The sequence below is a fragment of the Struthio camelus genome, chromosome 9, assembly GCF_040807025.1.
Source record: "Struthio camelus isolate bStrCam1 chromosome 9, bStrCam1.hap1, whole genome shotgun sequence".
NCBI classification, from domain to species: domain Eukaryota; kingdom Metazoa; phylum Chordata; class Aves; order Struthioniformes; family Struthionidae; genus Struthio; species Struthio camelus.
Genome location: NC_090950.1, coordinates 21,557,799 through 21,581,311, shown reverse-complemented (window position 1 = coordinate 21,581,311; position 23,513 = coordinate 21,557,799). Strand labels below are relative to the sequence as shown.

The 23,513-nt window shown below is 40.8% G+C and overlaps 1 protein-coding gene across 1 annotated transcript in view; it reads right to left on the bottom strand.

The window, feature by feature from the left end:
• PSMD1 (proteasome 26S subunit, non-ATPase 1) overlaps positions 1 to 23,513 on the bottom strand; it is an 82,982-nt gene that overhangs the window by 14,838 nt on the left and 44,631 nt on the right. The window contains exons 17-19 of the mRNA XM_068955082.1: positions 14,369 to 14,483; positions 11,204 to 11,320; positions 1,302 to 1,404 (exon numbers count right to left, since the gene is read on the bottom strand). Coding sequence (XP_068811183.1) covers positions 1,302 to 1,404; positions 11,204 to 11,320; positions 14,369 to 14,483 — 335 coding nt within the window. The remainder of the gene's footprint in view (positions 1 to 1,301; positions 1,405 to 11,203; positions 11,321 to 14,368; positions 14,484 to 23,513) is intronic.

The following is a 23,513-nucleotide window of genomic DNA, read 5'->3' as shown; positions in this document are numbered from 1 at the left end:
GTTCATGTTTCTTCCTTCCCTGGTTAGCCCTAGTCTTAAAGCACGGAGCAGCCTGCTTGCCACATGAACATCAAGGAGAGCGCTTTTTACGGACCTTTCCATGCAGATAGGTGCAGGCGGCTCAAAGTTTTTCTCCCCCTCCACATGGGCTGGACACGTAGTAATTTCATACAAACACTGTAACCACATAAGCACAGTGTGTGCTTAAGCCATGCCACGGGACAAATCTATTAACCTAAGATTGTCCTCTGCTTATGTGACTTCAGGGTAAACTTTGTTCTCAAGAGTACAGGGAAGAACAGTTTGTGTCTACCTTCGTAGGCCTACAGAGGGGCGTAAGGACAGGGAGCGGCATGGCAAGAAAGGGCCACAGCACAAGAGATGGGAGAAGCTGTGCTTGGATGCACAGGTCAGCACTAGAAACTTGGAAAGGGGGTGCTATTGATACCTGCAGCGCTGTATACACCAGCGGAAGGAAAAATTCAAAACAGAACACGGTCTGTCCTCTTTGCTTACAGAGGCTTTCCTTAGAGGTTCCCTAAGGTCCTGCAATTCAGCCCCTGTGAAATGCTAATGCCCTTACAGAAACCTGTCTGTGGCTCAGCCTTTAGTCATTAGCTCTCACTAGTGCTAACATCACTCATTAGTGATGTTCCCTAGACTAGAAGGCAGGGCCCTTTGTGAGACTAGCACTGGCTCTTCTGAAGTAACACTGATGCAGTTAATTGCACTGATTGCACTGTGCTTCCCTCTTTGCATAACACTTATCTTCTAAAAATCAAAAAAAGGGGCAAAACCTAGTTGCTAAAAACTTATTCAATACATTTAATTAAAAAAAAAAAGTTTTAACTGGTCATGTCAGGTTTTAACAGAAAATGCAAAAGAAGTTTACAAGAAAACCAGATCCTGCAAGGTTTCCAAATCTCTGGAGAAGCTGGTTATGTGCAGTAACGAAGAAGCATACAATAAGGAGCTATAAAGCTGCAAATCAGCATTCAGGGCGACAAAGCAGACCCAGAGCAAAAAGATTGTAATTGTCCAGACTTCTGGACAAGAATTCTGGCCCAGTGACCGAACTGGGTTTATCCTAATTGAAGCACCCTGATATGAGCTGAATCAACAAAGCAGGGTTTAGTTCTTTAATTAGATAAAAATGACCTGAAATTAGAGATTTCTTGCTGCCACTATGTGAAAGGCATAAATGCCAGCACCTCATCTCCCAAATGAAATTTGCTATTAGAAGCATTCTGTAGTCAAACAAGGGTAAGAAATTTTGACTGCTTTAATATTTGAGGAGTTACCTGCATCCAAAATGCCTTGTGCCAGGATTGCTCCAAACTTCGCCATAACGTCATCATGCTTATCATTGATCACTTTGGAATACAGCTGTCTGAACTGGCTGACCTGGACAAGGAAAGAAAGAGAGAGATTATACTACTGACTGGCATAAGTCAAATGTTCTGTCTTTAACACAAAGATTCTGGATTTCTTTATCCTAGGATGACATTTGCTTTTTCCATGGTTTTAACCACTGGTGGTACAAGTCATCCCACTAACAATTAATTACAGAGGTTTCCCCCACTGGAGGACACCCATATAGTGATTTTAAAACCATCAGGATGGGTTTGCATCCAAACCACCTTCTGCAGATAGGAAGAGCTTGCGCATCTCTGAAGCACCACTGGAATAATATGCCAACTGATGAGTTTGTAGCAAAAACTGCTATATGTTCTTAGGTGCGTGACCCTACGCTTTATTAAATTTGCTCTAACTCCTACTGCTGAAAACCTCAAACTGATTCAGTTTTTCCTGTATGATACTTCTACTGTACTCATAATGTCCCCATGATGCATCATTAGCAGATTTTGCTACTGCCCTCCTTTAGGTCAAAGTCATGAATGAAAATATTTAATAATGTAACAGTTCATGCCGTGATACATTTACCACAATGTCTTAAGCACACATTAGCAAGGAAAATTACTAAACCTTTGCTTATATTATCATTATTGCTTAAAACAGCTTCATTTTCACTGGTTCACTAAGTGTTGAAGAGATAGAATAGCATCACATCCAGGAATATCTAGGGCTCTATCATAAATTAATAGCATATGTCTTTCAGTATATACAGGTGAGCAACAATGCAATTCAAGTAATCTTTACGGCTGAAAAAGCAGACCGGAAAACCCCACTCTGCATCCCAACCAAAACCTGGGAAGCTGCAGCAGATAGATCCACCACATGTTTGGAAGGATCTTTTATACTTCCTTCCTAAATTAACTTTGTGTCAAAGTTATCCATATGACATCCTGTTTCCCTTTTCTGTTTTTATACCAAGCTTTCACTTGGCATGCTCAAAAACTAAGGAGGTCTCTTCAAAAAGGTTCATTCCAAGATATCTTGAACTACCTTCTCTCCACGGCTAGTCTATTTTGCTCCTGGTACCCAGGTCCTTTTCCTACATCCGCAGCTGCAGGTAAGTGGACAAACTTCTAGCTCAGGACAGTAGGGCCAGACGCAGCCACCAGATACACAGAGAAGCTCCTAGTATCTCAAATTTGGTTTACGTTTCCAAGTATAAAACCCTAATACCACATAAATCCCTAGCCACTTCTCACAGGCAAAGCATATGCTCCTCTCCAAAGAGGCCAGAGATCTCTGCTCAGTGATGAGTGCCTGAAGAACAATCTTACATTTCAGCTGTGAAACGCTCTTAGTATCTGCTGTAGGCAAAGAGGCCAAGCTTCCAAAACCGCTACTGGGAATGTACTCTCACAGAGCCCCTGATGTTACCGGCAACTGACTGTACCAATACATGAGGCTTAAGCATAGCGAACAAAACTCAGTGAGTCCTTCTGGCCGAGTAGGGAACAGCAAACGACCGACACTAGGTACATGCAGAATATCACGAGCACCAGACCCACGCTCAGCCAGTCAGTTCCCACCTACAATGCAGCATGTACTGTATGCAAACACTCAGACACTTTTGCTCCCAGGAGCTGTCTTTCTCTTTCTGGGATGGACAGTGTACAAGCCCAGAATCGCACAACTACTAGAGTCGTAAAGCCTTCTAAATTGGGAGCATGAAACAGTTGCATAAACACAACGGCTCCGTGAAGAATAATTGCTGCTGTCGACATGCTTTTAAGACAAGACCAGACAGCATACTGTACCAGGGGCAGAATGCAGGTGTTTCTCCTGAATTTATATGGTTTGTCTTGGGGAGCCGTGAGAAATCTAAAAATACATACAGAAAGAATTTTCCTGCCAGCAAAAGGACCATTCATACAACTGAAGTCAATGACACGAGAACTGCGTTGGGAATTATGTTTTATTAAACCAGGATTCAACAAGGTCAACAAAAAAGAGAGACTGAAACAGAATGCAGAGCTAGAGCAGGGGATAAGTCAAACTCAAGAGGTTTAAGTCAAACGCAAGAGGTTTCTCAGCAAAACATATCAGAGAACTGAGGTAACAATAGCAATAAATTTCACCACATTTCACTTGCAGATTCTTGACCAGAGGCACTAAGAAGCTGAGATGTTACCACTGAGATACTATGTCAAATGGCTGGAATGGGAAGACAACAGAGGTGTTGCCTCTGCAAGCCCCCGAGCACTGTACACAAGAGTCACAACACTATTCTGCAGCCTGATAGCTTAGTGCATGCTTCAGGCCCTTGTTCTCTGCAAAGTAGTTCTCAGTAGGCATTAACTCCTCACATGGTTTAAAACACAGGTGCCTTAAAGGAAAAGGCACTCTCTACTCAATACCTTTTCTTCCTTTGCTCTTTCAGTAATTAATCCAGCTGTACTCTTTGTCATCTCAACCCCTTTAGCACTGATGACACCTAACCTGATGAGTTTTAAGCTGGTCTGTGACTGAGAGTGAAGAACAGGAACATCTGCATGAGCAAATCATGACCTGCTAAATACAATTGTAATAAAACTACTTTCTTCGTTTCACACAAACGGACAGTCTCATTACCTAGAAGCAACAGACCAGCCCGCCACCCTTAAACAAGGGCAGTGAAGCTGAACAAAACAGCAATGCTCCTGCAGAACAGGAGGTATTTATTAAAAGCAACAGTGGAGAAACAGTAGCTATTTCTACTATTCAGTCCGAGTTCAACAAGTTGTGTGTTAATATTAGTTCTCTATTCATCAATTCCCCTTTGCATTAAAAACTTCTGTAATTATTCCTCCCTGCCCCCAAATGCAAGAGACTTACATTTCCTCGCATTTATTCACGCTAAGATAAAGGAGCAATGTTCATTTTCGGAGCAGTCACGCACACAGGTGTGTGGCAGCGAGATACTGCCCACACAATATACAGTTCCTGCTGGAACCACGCTCTGCGCCTCTGCTTCACTCTATACTTTTGCGTGCTTTCCCAAATTGTATTTATAAAAGCTTACACAGTGGTTTATGTGCTTAATATAAACAGTTTGTTTCTTATGCTCGACCTCCTGCACACTGGAAGAATACCTTAGCTTGCATTTAAGGTATTATTTCCCCTTGCTATTCCTATTCCCAAGTTTTGAGGCAGAGTGCGTCCTACCAGCCGGCCCCTTTAGAAGCCCCGCTGACTTCAGTAACCTGAAGTGGGGCCTCATACAATATCAAGGGCAACCACTTATGGACTAGATGAACAAAAGCCTTCTGGGAAGAAGGGGGGTGGGGAAAATCACTTTCAGTCTCTTCCAGTATTATTTGGGACAGACACACAGGGACAGAAGCAACACGTAAAACTATTTCTCTGGTTGAGCTGAGCAGTAATATTCGAGCGCCTCTGCTTAGAGCACATCACCTTGTCCTTGCAAATCTGGGCTCAGCTTTTGTGGCTTGGAATATTTATAAAAGCAGACAGATGCTACAAAGCGCTGAAAAATTACTCATCAGGTGGACTGCAATCTGGAATTCACACAGTAATCACATCTTCAAAGAAAGAAATCCTGGGCGAAACAAGAAGACATTCAGCAGAACTGCTAATGTTCACGCTGGCGTCTGAAGTCTGACTGAGAAGCACCTCAGAGCACAGGGCAGAAATATCTCGTTTGGGAAACGCAAAGCAGTTCTCGAGCGGAGGAAGTTATTCACTTCCGCCTGAGCGCGGCCAGCAGCTCTGTGAGCATCGTTTCCCTAATATGGCTTCCATAGCTCCTGCTCACACACATATACATTAATACTGCCAGAGCAGATGAACAAACCACCACCGGCACCAAGCCCACCAGGAACCCATCCGCCGTGCCACCAGGACACAAAGAAACGCAGGGAACCAAATCACAGAAACTTGACTGCTAAAAGAGACAGGACCGACTGCCACCTCTCCGGGCAGAAGGGACAGGCTGAGGTGTGGAATCAGAGAGTAGGCTTTTACGAACAGATACTGAACAACTAAAACAACAAATAGTCCTTATGCCCTCTACTTTTTAAAGGACAAAATATCTAGCACCAGAGCAGGAGTATTCCGATTTCACAGATAAATTCTGTAAGACAGAGATGCTTGTGGATCTTGAGCCATGGACCACTGCCAACCCTGGAAAACTGATTGAGAAATTATGCTGTTAATCAAAGTTTTACTTTAAAATCAGTGGAAGCAAAATTGTTCCACTGCAGAGTTGGAGACTACCCATCCTGGCCTTAGGAACCAGGCAAATCCAGACTGAAGAACTGACCCAACACTCAAAGGCAAGTGTTACGCCTTGATGCTTATTCAGGCTGCTCCAATAAAGAGAATGCTTCACAGGAATGAGAACTGCAGAACCTTCCTTGCTGCAGGAGACAGCCTACTTTGGCAGATCTAGCTGCGCCAGTTTGGGAAGGTCCTGCCCTCACACAGCCATTGCTCCATCCTTTTGCAAGGGATGTCCCAGAGTAAGCAACAAGATATTCAAAGCAAGATGCCAGATGTTGCAATGAAAAAAAAAAAGAGAGGCACAGACAAATATTCAGTTCTAACTTTGCTGTTGGGGTAGTCATATCCTACAGAATGCAGCAAGATGTCAAAAGACAGTAATATCTTAAGCCATTGAAGCAAAACCTGCCAATATTTCATTCAAATCACGGTGATGAGCACATCCCAAATTACTAAATAGGTTTAACGTGCTACGAAACCCATACACCCTGTTTCTCTTTTGAAATCTCCGAGCACTTGCAAAATTTTATATCATTCGGAAATACTATCAAGAAATTCATTTAGGCAACTTCCAAGAGAACACTAAAATGACGCATTTCATCTTTAATAACAAGACGCACACACCATTCCGATAATTAATGCTGGACAAAACTACATGCCTCCAATTTCAAAGTAAAGCCAAATATGCAACCTTGGAAACACTGAGGAAACAACACAGGCTTTGAGACGTGAGAATGATAAAGCACAATTTCCTTCCACAAACCTGAGAGGCTGGGCTTTTTAATCATTTAATAGGTTGTTTACCACTTCAGTGATCATCATGCACATAGAGCCCGTCAGATTGTAAAAAAATAAGATTTAATAAACAAAGAGTTAACTAAGGGAAATAGGGTTAAATGATGCACATGATGCTTTTTGCAAATGCAAATTCTTAAGAGTAAGATTATCTAGGAATTGTTTTTAAAAAGTTAGGTTTTAAAAATGTGTTGCGTCCGTTATCTATCCATTTTCTTCGAAAGCTGAAGTCATTCTCCATACGACTGCTCTTTCCAAGTACACAAGAGCATACACTATGCAGGAGCAACTGCGGTAACAGGCCCACACGAAGGAAAGCTAAGGTGCTACTAGCAGATTGCAAAAAACATTCTTGTGTCTTGAGACTCAGACCTAGCAAGACCTATCATTTCAGGTAATCCATCTCTTGCTGTTCTTCAGACCTGCTGGGAATTTGTAATCCCAAGCTCCAAGCAGATGCAGAACCAGCACACCTTCGCAGCACCCTGTACAGAGGTGCCTGACACCTCCAGGCAGGGATCTCAGGCATGTCTGGTGGAGGGCCGTCACTGCAAGGAGCGGGAGGCCTGGAAGGCATCGGCAGAGCTGCCTCTCAAAGGGTTCAAACGGGTAACGAGTTAATGTCACGCTACTCTACGAACCAAAATCCAGAACAGCAGCAGCTCACAGAGAGTGAAAGCGCGTAAAAAGCATCTTCAGAAACATTTTCCCAATGGGACATATAAACATGGAAGATCTTCCTATGAGAAGCTGCTAAGACCAGCTTAGTTGTCTGAATGGTCCTCTTCGGCACTCATAAACTGTTTGGGGTTTTTAAAGAGTGACAGACACAGAAACCAACAAGCAACGCCCTTTATGAGACTCCTACAATGGGATTTATTTTCTGTAACACAGATTTTTCAACACTGATGGCATAAAGCCTTTCAAGAAAGACAAGAGTTTAATAAAGTATCAATAGGCAAAACCATTACCTATAGAAAACCTGGATCCAAATGGAGAAACAAAAAAACCACGTGCTTATTCCCTAAAAACATCTTAAAGAGCAACATGATAGGCCAAGTTGATCATAGGAGAGGAGAGGAAAAACCATGAACTTGGTTAGTATCTTCTCATTTTTCAAAGATTACTACCCTGTGCAAAAACAGCAACAGTAAATCAGATTCAAGATGTTAAGACACGTAGTATGTCTTCCAAACTGCTTTCTTAATTGTCCTGTAGGTCTCAAACACAAAATGAAGTTGTCATGGATTCCTGTTACAATGATCTCATCGCATCTGTAATTTAGGATTCCATTTCACAAAATAAACTCGTTACTGTTCTATATCCTGCACAATATTGTTCTTAAGTGTATCAGAGGTCAGAAAAATCATGTTGACTGCACCTGGGGAACCATGTTTCAACTCCTAAGAGACCAAGTCAGTTTTACACAAGATGCGCAAACCCCTTTTGGTCCTTAAGCAGCGTGTAAGTTCAAGGGATCTCCACACAATGACAAGTCTTTATTTAAACACTCCTATAGGTGAGCACAATAAAGGAGGAAGACTAGCACAGAGGTAAGAGGAGAGCAAAGGTGATTCAAAAAGATACATCTACATTTTCTCACAACAAAAGCACTTTTTTGTACCAAAATACTTTGATGTTTACATCTCTACTTATTGCCGAAATTTCAGCATTTCAATACTCAGCTCTCAAAAATCTGTAATTTTCTACTCCTGAAAAGTCTGAAGTCATCTTTTTCCAACACTTGTAAATACTCTTCTAGAAAACACTTCCAAGCCTCCTTTCCTGTTTAATCTTTTTAGCTATATACCTAATTAGCCTGTGCAACATCTATGCAGAAGCAGTAAATGCATTTTGCAATTATGACCCCCAACTAGTAGAAAGGAAAGACTGTCGATACCTACAGAACCATTAATGGTTCCACATCAGATTCTGAGCAGGAGGAAAAAAAAATATCTCTTGAAAAGTCACAGCAGTTACCTGAGCAAACATGGTAACTTATTTGTTCTGCTCATGCAAACAGAAGAGTTAGGATAAAGCAGGTTACTAGAAAAGATTGGGAAACAGATTACCATCCGCTCCCCATGCCTCAAATTCCAATGTGAAGGGAAGGAAAAAAAAATGCTTACAACAGAATTTAAGTAAAATCTCTTGGGAAGTATGATAAAGCAGGGCATTTGCGCTATCTATTTAAGGAAGATTATTCGTTATCATCTTCATAACAAGTTACCACCAGAGAATTTAAATCCTTATAATTCAAAGCACACAGCTCGCAAACAAATCATCTATGGAAAAAAGACAGAAAATCAACAAAAATAAAAAGTAGTAACAGGAAGCTGGTCAGAGTATGTGCCACAATCTTCATAAAAATCAGTCTCACATGCAAAGCATCTCAAAGTATTTAGCAGTAGTGAGACAACGATGAGAAGCATGCTTAAATGTAAGATTTAGCTTCTTCATAACTCTAGACCACCAATACAACTTGGGGGACACGAAATCCAACATGCTCTTCTTACTAGCTGCCTATCTAGCAAAGCAAAAACTCACACACATCAGGTTAGACACTTCAGTACACAGTGTGCAATTTAGGAATTTAATCAGACTAAAATATGTCACTGTAATCCAAAAATGGCTGGTGATCTGAACTCCGCCCTTTCACATCAGATTAAAACATTTTTTCTTCAGACTGGCAGACAGCTCCAAAAAAGTTTCCCATGGATAATAAGTAATTTAACTGCCAGCATATTGCTCAAAATACAGGGAGGAACTCCTTTTACCTTTGAGCAAGACATTATGATGATTATAGCTAAGTTTTGGGGTGATTTCTTCCTTCAAAACAAGTAAAATTGATATATTCTGGGTTTAGTTCCTAAATTAGTAGATTATTTCAGGGATTCCTTATGAGTTTACAGTCTGAAAGGTGGTTTTTTTTTTTTTTTTTTTTTTTTTTTTTAAGTCTACAGCACTTCCATGTTTGGGTAATGAATTGCCTTCTGTATCTATATTATGTAACACAGCACAAATTTTGGCTCATAGACAGGACTTTAGCATAAAGCTCTTTCAGTTCCTCTCCCTATTTCTTAAACATGCCACTTAACCCCAGATTATACATCTCATCCTCTATTTGCCCACCCACTACTAAAAAAAAATAATTAACAACCCTACGTGTTACTGCGCACATACCTCTGAAGTCAGGGTTACCAGGATTCTTTCAGGAAAGATCTGACTCATTCCCTCAAACGATCCGTATTCCTGCTAGCCGTTTTCCTAGCTCGGTTTTTCTTTAGGACTCTCAGACTCTCTCACCTAACTTCTCAAAGAACGGAAAACTCAGACAGACTTTGCAGGTAACCCACGACAGTCTCAGAGCTCGTCTGCCTGCTTCAGAGCAGTCTCTGCAATTCCCGTCCCAAGAGGATTACGGTACTTCACAAACTATAATGATTTATTCTCTTAATGCCCTTTGACAGAAGAAAGCACCACTCTTTTTCAGGTGGGAAGCTGAGGCTCAGGAGAGCTAAACAATGTGCCCAACGTTACAGAGGTACGCAGAGGAATGATTAAACCTGATCTCCTACGTTCAGGGCTGGTATTCCAACTAACCCTCCAAGAAGGGATAGAGATCAAGGAAGAAACAATAAAAATGAAAAGCAGCCTCTTCCCATAGGAAAAAAAAACAAAAAACACTCAGCTTCACATTGCAGAGACTTCACATCTTGGAGGATGAGAGGATCTGGTTTTCTCCACTGGTTTATTCAGTTGAATTACAATTCTGATAATATAAATAACATTTCCAGATCCTGCCTAGTGAAAAAATAACTTTTAATAATTCAAAAGAACAAACTGTCTGCCAGCAAATCCCCATGTTCTGTGGCTTGGAAACACCAAGACACCTGTATTTGTAGAATTCCCTTGCCTGCTTTCCAAAGTAAAATTTTCCACTAGAAAAAAGAGGGTTTTTTTCTCTTTCTCCCCTTCCAAAAAGGGGGTGAAAAAGAGCAGCTGTTTCTATCATAGTTCAATTTTGAAAATGACATCAATAAAAGCAGCCCATACATGACAGACGAGTGACAAAGTACCAGCTACAGCTCTGTCTCAGCACTCACCAGAGCAGATGAAATGTGGAACCTCCGAACTTCTACTAATGCAGACTTTTAGTCTGTACAAATGTTTGCATATTATCACCTGTCATATATTCACAGGGCAATCTATTCTTAAAAGCTAAACACAGCACATGCAATCCTTTTTGCCTTCCAAGCAGAAAGAAAAAAATCCATTAAGAAAAAAAGTATTTGCTGCATAGCGACTGAGCCACTTCCCATGGAAAAAATTGTTTCACCTGAAAACTACAAGCCAAGATACAAAAGCAGCACAGTCTTAACAGGACTTTCCCGGACAGCAGCCACATCCAAAACTCAGTTCAATATTGAAATTAATAATAATAATAATAAAATAAAAATGAAATTTAAGAATGGTGTTCATGTAAGTCACAAACATACACAGTGGTCAGCTGGTGGAACGAGTCACTTCCATATTATTACAAGGTAGTTCTAGACCTTTTAGGAAACAGAGTATTTATTCATGTTACATCTTGGGTCAAAATGCTGCCCTCTGCCAGGCACCTTCCAATCAGCATGCATTATCTCCCATTCAAAAGCGCGTACTTTGATCCACACAGGAGTTTAATGCCCATGCTTACGTATAGCACAGAGCATAAATGACTTGGTGTCCATGACCATTTTTCCACCCAACAAGTCGGAATGTAACACATTACCTTTGGGCAGGTAATCTCAGTCTGCTGGATCATGATAAGGGCAGATGCAATCAAAGCTCCTTGACGTACATAGTTTACAGGATCGTTTGTCATTGGCTCAAGCAAATTAATTGCTTCCTAAAAAAAAGAAAAAAAATGAAATAAGGATTCAGAAAGTTAATATATTACTTTCAGTACCCCACGATTCAGTGCTCTACAGCAAGGTTATTAGATTAGGGCTATCAGGTATAGTTTTTAATATACTTTGCTCACTCTAGCTAAAGGAAGTATAAATTTGCATTTCTGTGGATCTTTATCCAAAACTGAGGGAAAAACAAACAAACAAACAAAAAAAACCCACTAATGGAGGGGCCAGCATCTACCAGCAGAAACAAAACTGTAAACAGATGTTTTCAGCACATAAGAAGTACTGACAATGCCATGTATTAAATTCTACACATAAATTATTCTTATACTTTCTCTGCTACTCTTCACAATGAAATATTGTGAATTACCTTCACTTTTTGCTCAAAGAACAAATGAGCCAGGGATACCAAACGACACGTCAGAGGTTCTAACAGATGGTAATACAGCCCAGGTCACAGATTTCTGGCCCTAAGCTTTACTTTAGAACATAAAATATTAAATATCATGTCAAAGTGCTCATCTCACACTTGCATCAAGTAGAGCTGTCTCTACACACCCATGCGGCAAATCTGTGCTTTGAAAGCATTTCAAAACGCTCTATTGCTTTTTTAGATTCAGTAACTTCTCAGCTAAGTGCAACACTAACATGATCTGCAACTGATCTAACAAAAAAGCATTTCTTTCAATCCAGGCATTGAACAGGGATCGTGAAAAGCCATAAGTGATTCTATTGTAATACATGCTGCTTAAGTGTACCCAAGACCAGTATATGTAATCTGCCGGCATCTCAAACTGAATCATTGCTTTAGGCATGTTTTTATCTTTATTTACAGTTCTGCCACTTTGCAAGTCATGACTTAAGAAGAATTGCTACAGACACAACTTCATTTCTAACCATCCAAGATCCCCAATGCGCATTACACAAGACAACTGAACTCATCTGAACTCACTGCTGCCAAATGAGATCCCTCTCCCTCCTCAATTTCCCTTCAGCTGTACAGCCCCCACCTTGCCCTGTGCTAGCTGCAGCCCTCCTCTCACCGCTCAGGGAACCTTTCTAGTTTGATAACCCAGCAGAAAAGCGTTCGCTTCCCCCATTCCCTCCTTTTTCTCTCCTTCCCCAGGGTTAGTTTTCTGTGAGCTTGCGTCTGAATCAGCTCAATAAGGAGCTGGACATGAGACAAAGCCAAAGGTAGCAGGAGGGACCAAGACTACCCATTTCAACAGCAGCAAGCTGAAGGCTGGCTGGACACCAACCACGCTCTTCAGATCGAAGTGGAAAAAATCTCAGATAGCAATTTGTACAGCCATGGACTGTACAGGTACGCTTGGTCTGTGGCAACAACAGAGGCTGTCCAAGAGCACTCAAAAACGGCATGCGAAGCAAGCCGTTAGATACACTTCTGAACAGGACAAACAACAATTAGACATCCATCCTAACAAGCTCAAAAGAGCTTTTTAAATCTCTTACATGATCTTCTGATTACAGAAGTCAGATAGATTCACTCGTCAATCCCTTGTACAGAGCTCCCTCCCATCTGTGCTTAAGCTGAGGACATCAGCAAAGGCAACTGAACGGTTCGAGTCTCCTAGCACAGAGCTCTCGGTACTTCTGTCAGTGTGAGGATTTAAAAAAAATTTTAAAAAAGTTGATTTTATACAAAATACTACTTTTCAGAACCACATCTAGAACAATACCATGTCTTCTTTTAGACTACTTTTCGCCAAATGAGCTATCTGGAGGGCTCCTCTTCTCTAGCTGAAGGTATCATGGGTATCTCATTCATCCCTTTGCATGCATTTACTACCATTTATGGAACATCCACCATGACAAAGAGCTGAACTTAATTTCTAATCTCCACAGTTGAATAGATTTCAACTTAGCCTTAAAATCTGCTAGCCCAGGAGACACGTCTGCATATAATCAGATATTTAGATCTTTGTTGCACAAAGTATCTAGAAATAAAACAGACATCTTTGTGCAGCTAAGAGCATTTCCACTTAAATCAACTTGTCAGATGAGGCAGGTTAAAACTAACTAGTTCTTTGATGCCACCTTCCACTTGAGAATAAAGTGATGTGCATAAAAATAGGACTCGAAGCTTGCTTTCAAGTCTGCATACTTTAGATACTAAAGATGGCAGGCAGCGCATGTCAGCATTCTGTGCGTTTCACAACACGAGGGACATGCTAGCAAGTGCTCAAGAACAATTATTTAATACTACCTGAAAAAGGGATGAGATCGATAAGCATGAGATTTATCAGAGACTTGAAGCATAAAATACTACTTTCACATGGACAGTCTGTGCACGTATTTCTGTTTCAAAACTGTGATTCAACACCAGTACAGGTTATATACACACGTGGATAAAGTGAGGAAGTAAGCTTTATCCCAAAGCTTACTTGTCCCTTGCTCTACAGAGCCCTCACTTTCCACAGCAGAAACAGGAATCCTTCTCCTCTAAAAGCCCCCTGACGTCATCTGTGAGAAGTATCCTTCATGTACTGACACTTTTAAAGGGAGAGTAAGGCTTATTGCCTGAGAGTTATACACCTAAAAATACAGTAAATTTCACTGCACTTGGCTTTATTACATGAATCTTCCAGGAATTACTTATCACAGAAAAGGAGGAGGGAGCTGGGAATCATGTGAAATACTTGTTAATTTTCTGTCACTGCCAGAAACCGAAAGTAATCTGTAAAACATCAACATCAAGGGCAAAGGACTAAAGATTTTGGAATACTGAACTCACATTTGAGGTTCAGTGGCAAGTAACAGTAGGAAAACTCTAAGAAAAGTCTTGGAGACAAAATTCCAAGAATGTGGCAATAACGTACAAAAACATTCTTCTACTTTATCTACTCCATTTACAAGTAGAATCTCTATGCTCGGGACAGTTAAAGAATCTGAAGAAGTACTGCCACGCTCCAGCTGGCTAGAAATGTACACCTGATCTCTGCGTGATGTTTCTGCACAAATGTCTATGTGGAAGGAGAGAGCAGAAAGAGTCTCAGCAACTGATGGCTTCTGGTCCTCACCTTGTTTCCAGTGCCCGCACAGCAGATACCCAAAGCCATGGCAGCCCCATAGCGCACATGGGGATTGTAGCTCTCTGACAGCAAAGAAACCACGCTTGGACACTGCTCAGGAGTCCTAGAGAAAGGCAAAAGAGAATGGTATTTGTTATTGTTCTTCAAAATTTGGAGACTTCACTTTCTGTTCATACTGGAAAACAAATTCCTTCCACACAGTACACTGCATTTCTCACTATATAAGAGAAGGACTGGAATAGATGGATGTATAAGGAATACAGGGAAGTGCAGAAATGAATAAACCTCTCAGTCCCAGCAGATACGACACCCAGGTTCCCACGATTAAAGTTTTTTTTTTTTTTCACTGCATTTTTTCTGCCTTTAAAAGACTTATCTATATCTGCAGAGACCAAGGTCTTTGTCTCTAGAAGCCATGCTGTTGTGACAAACTTTCCACTAGCAGAGACTCGCCCTTCATCAGGCGCGTGATACTAAATCTCCCGTCAGCAGACATTCAACCTATCTCCAATATTCAATCAATCTCGAAGGCTGGTAGGTCCCACACTCTTTCACAGCCACTACTTCTGCTGACTCCTCTTCACCTACTACTGTTAATCAAGGAATGTGAGGAAATGGCGATACGCTGTTTGGAAGAGCGTGCTATATCTAGCATCTACACTTGCCCCCTCACAACACTGTGCTGTGATGCTGTCGTCTCTTAAGAGACCTGAAGTAGGAGCATACGCTCCACATCTCAATGGCTGGGGACCAGCCTCCTCTTTGCCATTACTAGCAGAACTTCTAGTCCATTGCTGGGGGAGGTGAAAGGGGACCCTTATCTTTCCTACAGTAAGAATTACATATTGCTGATGCAGTGCTGTGAACATTTAGCATTTCTGAAGCAGGGAGAACTTATTTGCAAGTGTGGATATGCTCATTTCTCTTTGTCAACATGTTTATGTCATCATATTATCACTCAGTTAATTCTGATGCCACACAAGCCACTTCAGTTTCATACGTTGCCAGTTTAGCGCTTCTGAGGTAGCATAGCCAGAATTGTTTTTAAAATAAGCATCTCCATGTCAGATGAGTCTGCGTTCTGAACTTGCAGGTATTGCAATCACATTCATCACCGCTAATCTTTTAAACTTACCGAACTTGATGACAACACAAACATGAGAGCAACACAGAAGTGCAGATGGCAAGTACATGCTCATGAGAAAGAAACAAGGGAAACTGCAAATTGCGGCGATTTAACTGTGGCTGCTTCCAAGTGCCCATCGTCAGGTTATCTACTCCATTTCACTACGTCTCGCAGCCTAGGCTAGCTTCTTAGCTGTCATGTTCGCAATCCTAAAACCAGTTTTGCAAACTTATAGTGAATTTGACTATAAGCTGGTTTCAGACTGAGATGTACAAACGAAGAGCCAGAAACACCTTGCTTTCAGCTTTCAGTTCTAAATTAGTTTGCGATATTGGCACTTCCCTTCTCACGTTTTCTATACGGGAAGATGGGGCTGGAGGGTGGCAACAGTACATGTGGTACGCCAGAAATATGGCACCATGTAGAACCATTAAATGGCTATCAAAGCACTCAACCAACCTGAGAGGCAGAAAAAACATTACAGGGTATATGTCCCAGCACTGTTTTTATTTAAACTCCTACTTGGATGAGAAAAAGAGAGCTAAAAAGGACCTGGAGCAATTATCTAGTTCATTCTCCTGCCTCCAGGCAGGATCAATTCTGTGTGACCTTCCTAAGAGATGTTTATCTCTACCTCCAAATGAAGTCAGGAGGGACAAGGACGGTGCCTTTTGCTTTGCATAAGACTGAGGACACAAGAGATGCTCATATAACTATACTCATATTTCACTTCTATACCGCACGGATAACCACTCAATTTCTATTCTAGCTACTATCTCTTCCTGTTTCAAAACTCTTCCCGCGGTCCTCTCTGTTTTACGCAGCCTAAACTCCCTTCTACACTCCTCTCTCCTGCCTCTGTTAGCTGCAGGCAGGTGGCACCTCCACATGGCTTCCAATCCCCCTTCAAGCAGTGCTGAAGGCACCCAGGTTTCATAGGCTACTCCAGCCGTCAGCAGCAATGGCAGCAAGTACTCAGATCTCCTGCTTTGCCTGCCCTGCCAACGGTCTGCCTCTTTATGAAGTTGCCTAAAACATCAGCCTAGGGGAAAGAAATCTGCCTAACCACCTCACCACCATCACCACCACCCACAAGATGACAAGAATAAACACACAACTGCTGGTAGCTCTGCTGCCTCTAAGATGCAGGCCCAACTAGGAATGCCAAAAGAAAGGGATGAGCTGGGAAACAAAACTGGATTCTGTCCTGCAAGCGAGCAGCAGAAGTGAAGACTATAAACTAAAAGACACATTTAAAACTGTCAGCTTAAATGACAGCTTGAACACTGCCAATGTTTTTTTAAAAATGAACGGAGACTGCGAATCGCAAGCCCTATAATAAACGAGGCCAAGCATTCAGCTGCACCGAAGACTTCGGCTCTTGCACAAAGACTCTTAACACCTTTGCGTTTGCTTTACTTCAGCAAATGTTGAACAAGCAGATTGTGAGCCAGGGAAGAAGAAAACATCTTCTGGCAAAGATGTGATTATGCACTTTCAAGCATTAATCATTAAATTCCTGTTCAGAAACCTGGATTTTAAAGATTGTCCATTAAAGATCTGTCCATTAACTTGGGCAGATCTTGGTGCCTGCAGAATCAGAAGTTCTGGAATGTTTTTTTATTATAAAATTGGGATTAATCTACACTAATTAAAGAATTCTTAGCCAGATTTACAATTATTCATGACAATTATTTTGAATGCCTTTATCTGAAAACTATCCTCAAAGCAGTCAGATGTTTTGACAGGTGGTCTTTCATAAATCCACTTTTGGGAAGGAGGTGGGGGAAAAAGCAGGAACGAAGAAGGCAAGTCAGAATATTTTCTAGGCACCTGAGGGGTTAGATGCACCTTTTTTAAAAGATGACAAAAATATCAGCAATTACTGAGGGGTTAGATGCACCTTTTTTAAAAGATGACAAAAATATCAGCAATTACTGTGGTGAAAATATTGAGTCTTTCGTTAAACAAAGATACGGCTGGGAAAAAACATTATTCCTTCTATTCAGAACTCTTAACAGACAGGTCTCGCTACGTGCCCTTTTAGCACATATCTACTCTTGGATTTACTGACCCTTACACAGTAGGCCTGGAAAGGCTCAAGATGCTTAACAAATTTAGGAGTTAAACCTACCTAGGGAATCCCACCTCCTTCCTCAGCAACTCGGTCCTCTCAATGCTGGAATCTTCAAAAAGCGCCTTCCCACTTAGCAGGGAACTAGCGGGCAGAATCACAAGGAGGTAGAGAGAAGCCAAAGAGCTCTGGGCTCTATAAAGATGCTCATCAGAGGAATAGGACTTTGGTATATGAGAGCACTGTTGGCATCAATGCTTAAGCCATAACATTCGCTCACTCTGGGGCTGAGAGACGCTTTACAAAATTCTGCACCTTGCTGCCAAAAGTTAGCCAACATAAACCCCAAATCATGCTTGGTGAAGATCGTAAAACACAAGACAATGCTGCTGAGTGATCAGATGAAAAATAAAAAAAAAAATTCTCATTAAGAGTCGCAGGCTGTAGTTGTGCTCACATGGCATTATTAACCACTGGTAATCCATTTCAGGAATATGCTTAAAACATTATCACGCTCCCCTTCCCCCAGCCCAAGGTTTTCACCCTTAATTAAGGGCACAGCCATGCAAACTGCTGACTTGACGTTCAGCACAACAGGGGGACAGTTCTGCTGCTCATGGAGGAAGTTTCCACTTCATTGGTGCCAGACCCCAAGCAGGTTCCCAAACCAACCCCATCGCTCCGGCTCCCTGCTGGAGACTTCTACCACCTCAGTGGCTAAATTGATGTGGTTATGGTCTGACAGAGTAGAAACCTCTGGTGAGAAAGGAAGACAGGTAACAAGTAGTGTGAAAAAACTTTACAAACTCAAAAAAAAAAAAATTAAAAAAGAAAAAACAGTAATATAATAAAAGAGATAAATGGTTTATCAGAAGTCACACTCAGCAATAGGCTACTCTTAGTCAGTCCTAATACAGACATCTACCATTACTAGAAGTTAAATATAGAAGTTAACGTCACATGATATGCCAGGATAACATCTGGAGATGTAGTGGGCAGCAGCTTCATCTCAGACAATTTTTCCCCTAAAAAAAAAAAAAATTAAACCTGGACTATATTTTAACATATTGTTCAGCCAGAAGTCATAGTCCTCTGATCTGTCCTTCCCGTAACAGAGGCCAGTAATTTCATCCAACAAATTCCTACATTAATGCCTAAGGCATGTCACTATACTGGGCTATATATCTTAGAAAGATAAGCAAATGTCTATTTTTAAACCAAATTATCTTTAATGCACTGGTTCCTTCCTTTTTTCCTAACACTGGTTTTGCTCAAGCAGCTTGCTTTTCCAATTACATTTTACTACAACAGCAAAACAACAACAAAAACTGCGTTATTATTTCCTTCATTTCCATTTGAGAATTGCACAACTGCTCCTACATAAGCCGTCATAACATAGACGTCAATGAATCCAGACCCATATCCAAAAAACAACACAGCTAGCTTCACTTTTCACCAAGACAGTAAAACTTAATAGCTAGCATTTTATTAGCTTTACTCACCAATGGTTCCTCCTAAAACCTCCAAGAGAAACAGCCTACACAGATAATGATTTTGAATTTTCACTGAAACAAGAGCCAGAGAGAATACAAAGGAGCTGCCTAACTACTACCTAGTGATCTTTGAGGCCTTAGCCTCAACTTTGATCTCAGTTCCTGGGAATATCCTGGTTATAAATATAACACTTAAAAAAAAAAAAACAAAAACAAAAAAACCCCTCATACTTCTTCTCCAGGTGTCTTGGAATATGATTTCTGGGACACCAAAGAAAGTTAGATTCTTCATTACCTCCAAAGGGAGAGAAAAGAAAAGTATTTCCAAAACCTCCGATGTTAAAGGTTACAACGTAAAACCCAGAAAGTTGACTATTATAAACCTAGGCTAGTCTGAACAAAGACATGCAGATCAGTCGGACGCAAAAGGTGGTCAATTTTCCATGCACTCATGTCGACCATGGAAAGCTCTACACAGGTCGCAGAGTATCCTGAAGTTGTATCCTCTTTTCACTACAAACTATTTCTTACAGCATCTCTGTTAGAAACCTGTAAGGCACCTAACTTGGGGCTTTTTCTGAAGGTAAATTACAACTGCAATTTCTGCAGAATACAAAATCAAAACCCTTGCTGGGCTTTGCCAACAAGAGCCTTATTGGGATACTGAAAGTTGAGGGACACTGTTACATGTATCAACCCAGTTTCACACACCACCTTAATTCTTCTTTCCAAAAAGCATGCAAAAACACCAAGAACAACAAATTAAGAACTAGACTGCCATATCTTGAAGCATACTCCACTTAGTCCCTTAGATCACAGCCCAGCTAGAATCACATCCAAATATCTTTGTACAGTTTATCTTTGATATTCTAAATTACATATCCTGAAGGCTGGATGACTGTTGCCAGCTCTTCAGCAGTAGTTTAGCAGTAAAAACTGTGTAGATGTACGAAAGGTAGCATTAATAGGTAAATAAATATTCACATTGCTCTTACGATTGAGACTAAAAATGGAAGCATCTGAAGCATTACTGACATACACTTTTTTTTTAGTCTAAATATTTAAGGACTTTACAACTCAGTGAAAAAATGAAATGTCAGAGAATTAAAGAACAATGTCAAGTATATCTTTTAAATTCCTCATTAAGTCTCCCTACTCGTACGTCAAAAGATTTTAAATATTTATGACTTTCTGAACTATTGGACGTGAATTAATCATTTGATACTGAACTATTTCTATGCACTGCTTTGCTACTGCAGTGACGGATGAAAAAGAAAAGCTTACTAGAGGTTTAATTTCATCCATGAAAGAGTTAATAAAGGAGGAATGCAGATATCTAATCACACAATTTGAAGTCATTTCTAAAAGGAGGGGGGAGAACACACAGAAGATGGGAAAAGTGCCGAGAGAAATGCAACGCGTCTTAGTGCATATTAAGTATGGGTGTAAACCCCCCATCTTTCTCTCTCAACAAAAAGGATCCAAGCTACTCCCGCGCCAGGAATCTCCCGCAACTCTGTCATACGCAACACGGCCTCATTCTCCATACTGTTTTTTCCCTAAAATGTCTCCTGGTTGAAGAAGCAAGATCTGCTGAAGAATAAGAACTTCTGGGAGGCATCCCAGAGCTAGGAGGATGAGGGCGAGTGGTGCATAAAAAGATGCAGCATACGAATTTGAGGAATATGCATCTGCTGAACAACGCTATCATCAGTGACAGCTCCTGTCTAATTTGGCCAGGGCCCCATTCAAACAAAATAGTACTGGTGATTTTAAAACAGAAAGAACAGCAAGGTGGGAAGAATAAAAAAGAAAAAAAAAATCTATGCATGGTACAAATATTGAGGTCACATTGGAACAGGAGCGAGGTCTAGCAAGGCCCAGCTTTTAGCACTGGTTAGGACAGGAAAGATGCTGGTCAGGAGGGCAGGGCAGTAGCCTGCCAAGAAAGCCCAGCCAGAAACATGCCGCTAAGAAGTTTCAAGAGGTATGTTATAGATATGTTTCTTAGAAATGATTCAAATTTGGGATTGTTCAAAACACAGTACAAAAGGCAGAGAAGTTTGGGCCACCTGAAATGAAAACATTTACAAAGCAAACAATTAAGTATATCTACTATACAAGCCTGCAAACACCTAAACTCATACCATCATCCTCTGGGAGTTTCTAAGAAAGCTTTCTTTTCATCTATATGAAAAAATAAATCCTCCCCTTTTCAGTTGGATATGAATATTTTTGCACAGCATTCATCAGAGCAGATTGCAGACAACAGTACAATCTTCAGCTGGTGCTTCTTCAAGGTGCACACGCACGCACCCCACTTTGTTTTATTACAAAACAGACACCACCCCAAGTAACAGGACAGCAAAAAAATGCTTCTCAGCAAAGCACTGAAACAATCGCATTCTAGTGGTTAAAGAGATGTTTTCCTGATATAAATAACATTATAACATCCACAGGGGTACTCCAGAAGAGTAGGAACACTTGATTTCTACTTCAATAACAACAACTCTCTACTGGACTAACCAGCAGAGATGCTTCTCAGATGTGTAAGATCTATAAGGCAAATTTAAAGAGAAGTAACACAGGACTCAAGTTGACAAAATTACATGTCTGTAGCTCCAGTACTTCCCCCTACTACAGTGATTGAAGGTTAGTGTCCACTCTGCTGTGAAAGAGGGAAAAAAGTGACAAGAAAGAAGAAATAAACCTCTTTCAAGATAATGCTCCAGATCCAGTGCAGGCTTGCTTCAGTAACTGATGTTGATGATTAGCAGATGTTTTTGATAGATGCTTTCTCTATTTCTTTCCCCCCCAGAGGTTTTAATTCTGTTCTTTGAATTCAGAGACGTGACACGAACCTCTGCACTTTGCATACACCCGCAAGTGGGCCACTGAAGTTAAAGGACTAATCCGTCTTTTACTATACTTTTGTGGCTTCACTCTGCGATTTTTTTTCCATTCATGATTCAGACATATCGCCAATAATTCCATCACTAGAAAGTGATAATAACCCCAGTCTCCTTTCAACAAGGAAAAAAAATAACTCAAGTGTCAATGATGAAGGAAAAAAGCTCCACCTATAAAGTCAAAAAGGGTGAAAACTGACTGTGCTTAAAGCCAATGGAAACTTTGGCACAGACTTCAATAGGGCGAGATTAACGCCAGAAGATTCTTCAAGATTTATAAAACAAAACAGAAGTTGATTAGACATAGTTGAGCTTAAGGACAACTGAATCCAAATACTCACTAGTCTGATACAGTATTGTCCTGTCCTGATTTCTGCTTTTTATATGTATTCGTGTCCTCCATACTCACAGCACTGTCAGAGACGACAACAGGGAGGTGGTCAGATGGCAAGGAAACAATTACTATAGCTAGATTCATTTCTATTTCCTAAAATGTAACTTTCTAAAGAATGAAGATAAGACAGCAAAAGACAATTGCAAAGGAAGGCAGCATGAAATCTTATCCGGGGTTTCCTTCAAACTGTAAAAATACAGAGCAAGTGATATCTACTTTGCTGGAAATTCTACTGCACTGTCTGAAAACACAGCAAAGTTAAATATTTCTGCTAACCACGGCAGCAGCTTTTCCTCTCTGGCTCCAAAGTAGGTGTATTACAAAAAAAAAAAAAAAAAAAAAAAAAACACACACCACACCCCACCCCACATTCATGTCTTCAGAAACAAATACAAACTGATTCACAGTTCACTGCGGACCCGCTTCCCAAATCAAACCTGGGGAGCATTAGCAATTCACTGAATGCAATGGCCTGTGCCATACAAGGGGTCAGACCCTGATTTCTTGGTCTCTTCTGGCCTCAAGTTCAATGACTCTATTACACACTTGTCCAGCTGAATGTCCTTGGAAGTGAATTCAATTTCCATTTTAATACAGAAATATATTTTGAAGTTAGTGACTATATACACATTTGACTGAAATTTGGAAGGTAAAATACAATACTCATGATAATAAAAAGCAGCTGCATGTAGAAAGATTTAAAGTAACAGCGTACACACTTAAAACGGTGTGCTAGAACATGCATGCATAAAATAAGTCAACGTTAAAACTAGAGGGTTTACAGTACGGCAGAACTTCTTAGGGTTAACTGTGCTTCTGTCGAGCGAGAGAGAACAAACAGGCATACTCACGCTATCCTGAATAAAGTTATAATATTGTAGCGTTACTGAATCTGCACATCCTGATGCAGCAACAAGGAGCATACGTTATAGTACCGGAGCGCTGAATAAGCTAGCCCTCTCTGGCTCTCTTCCAGCCAAACATCCCCCCACTCATTTATTCCCTTGCTTTCAACCACTGGAGCTGGATGCCCTGGAATAACTCAATCAAAAAACAACTGTAGCAGCAGACTGCAAGTTTTGCTAATAAACAAAGAGAAAAGCGTACACAGACGGAGATGCAGACCAAGAGACGTGA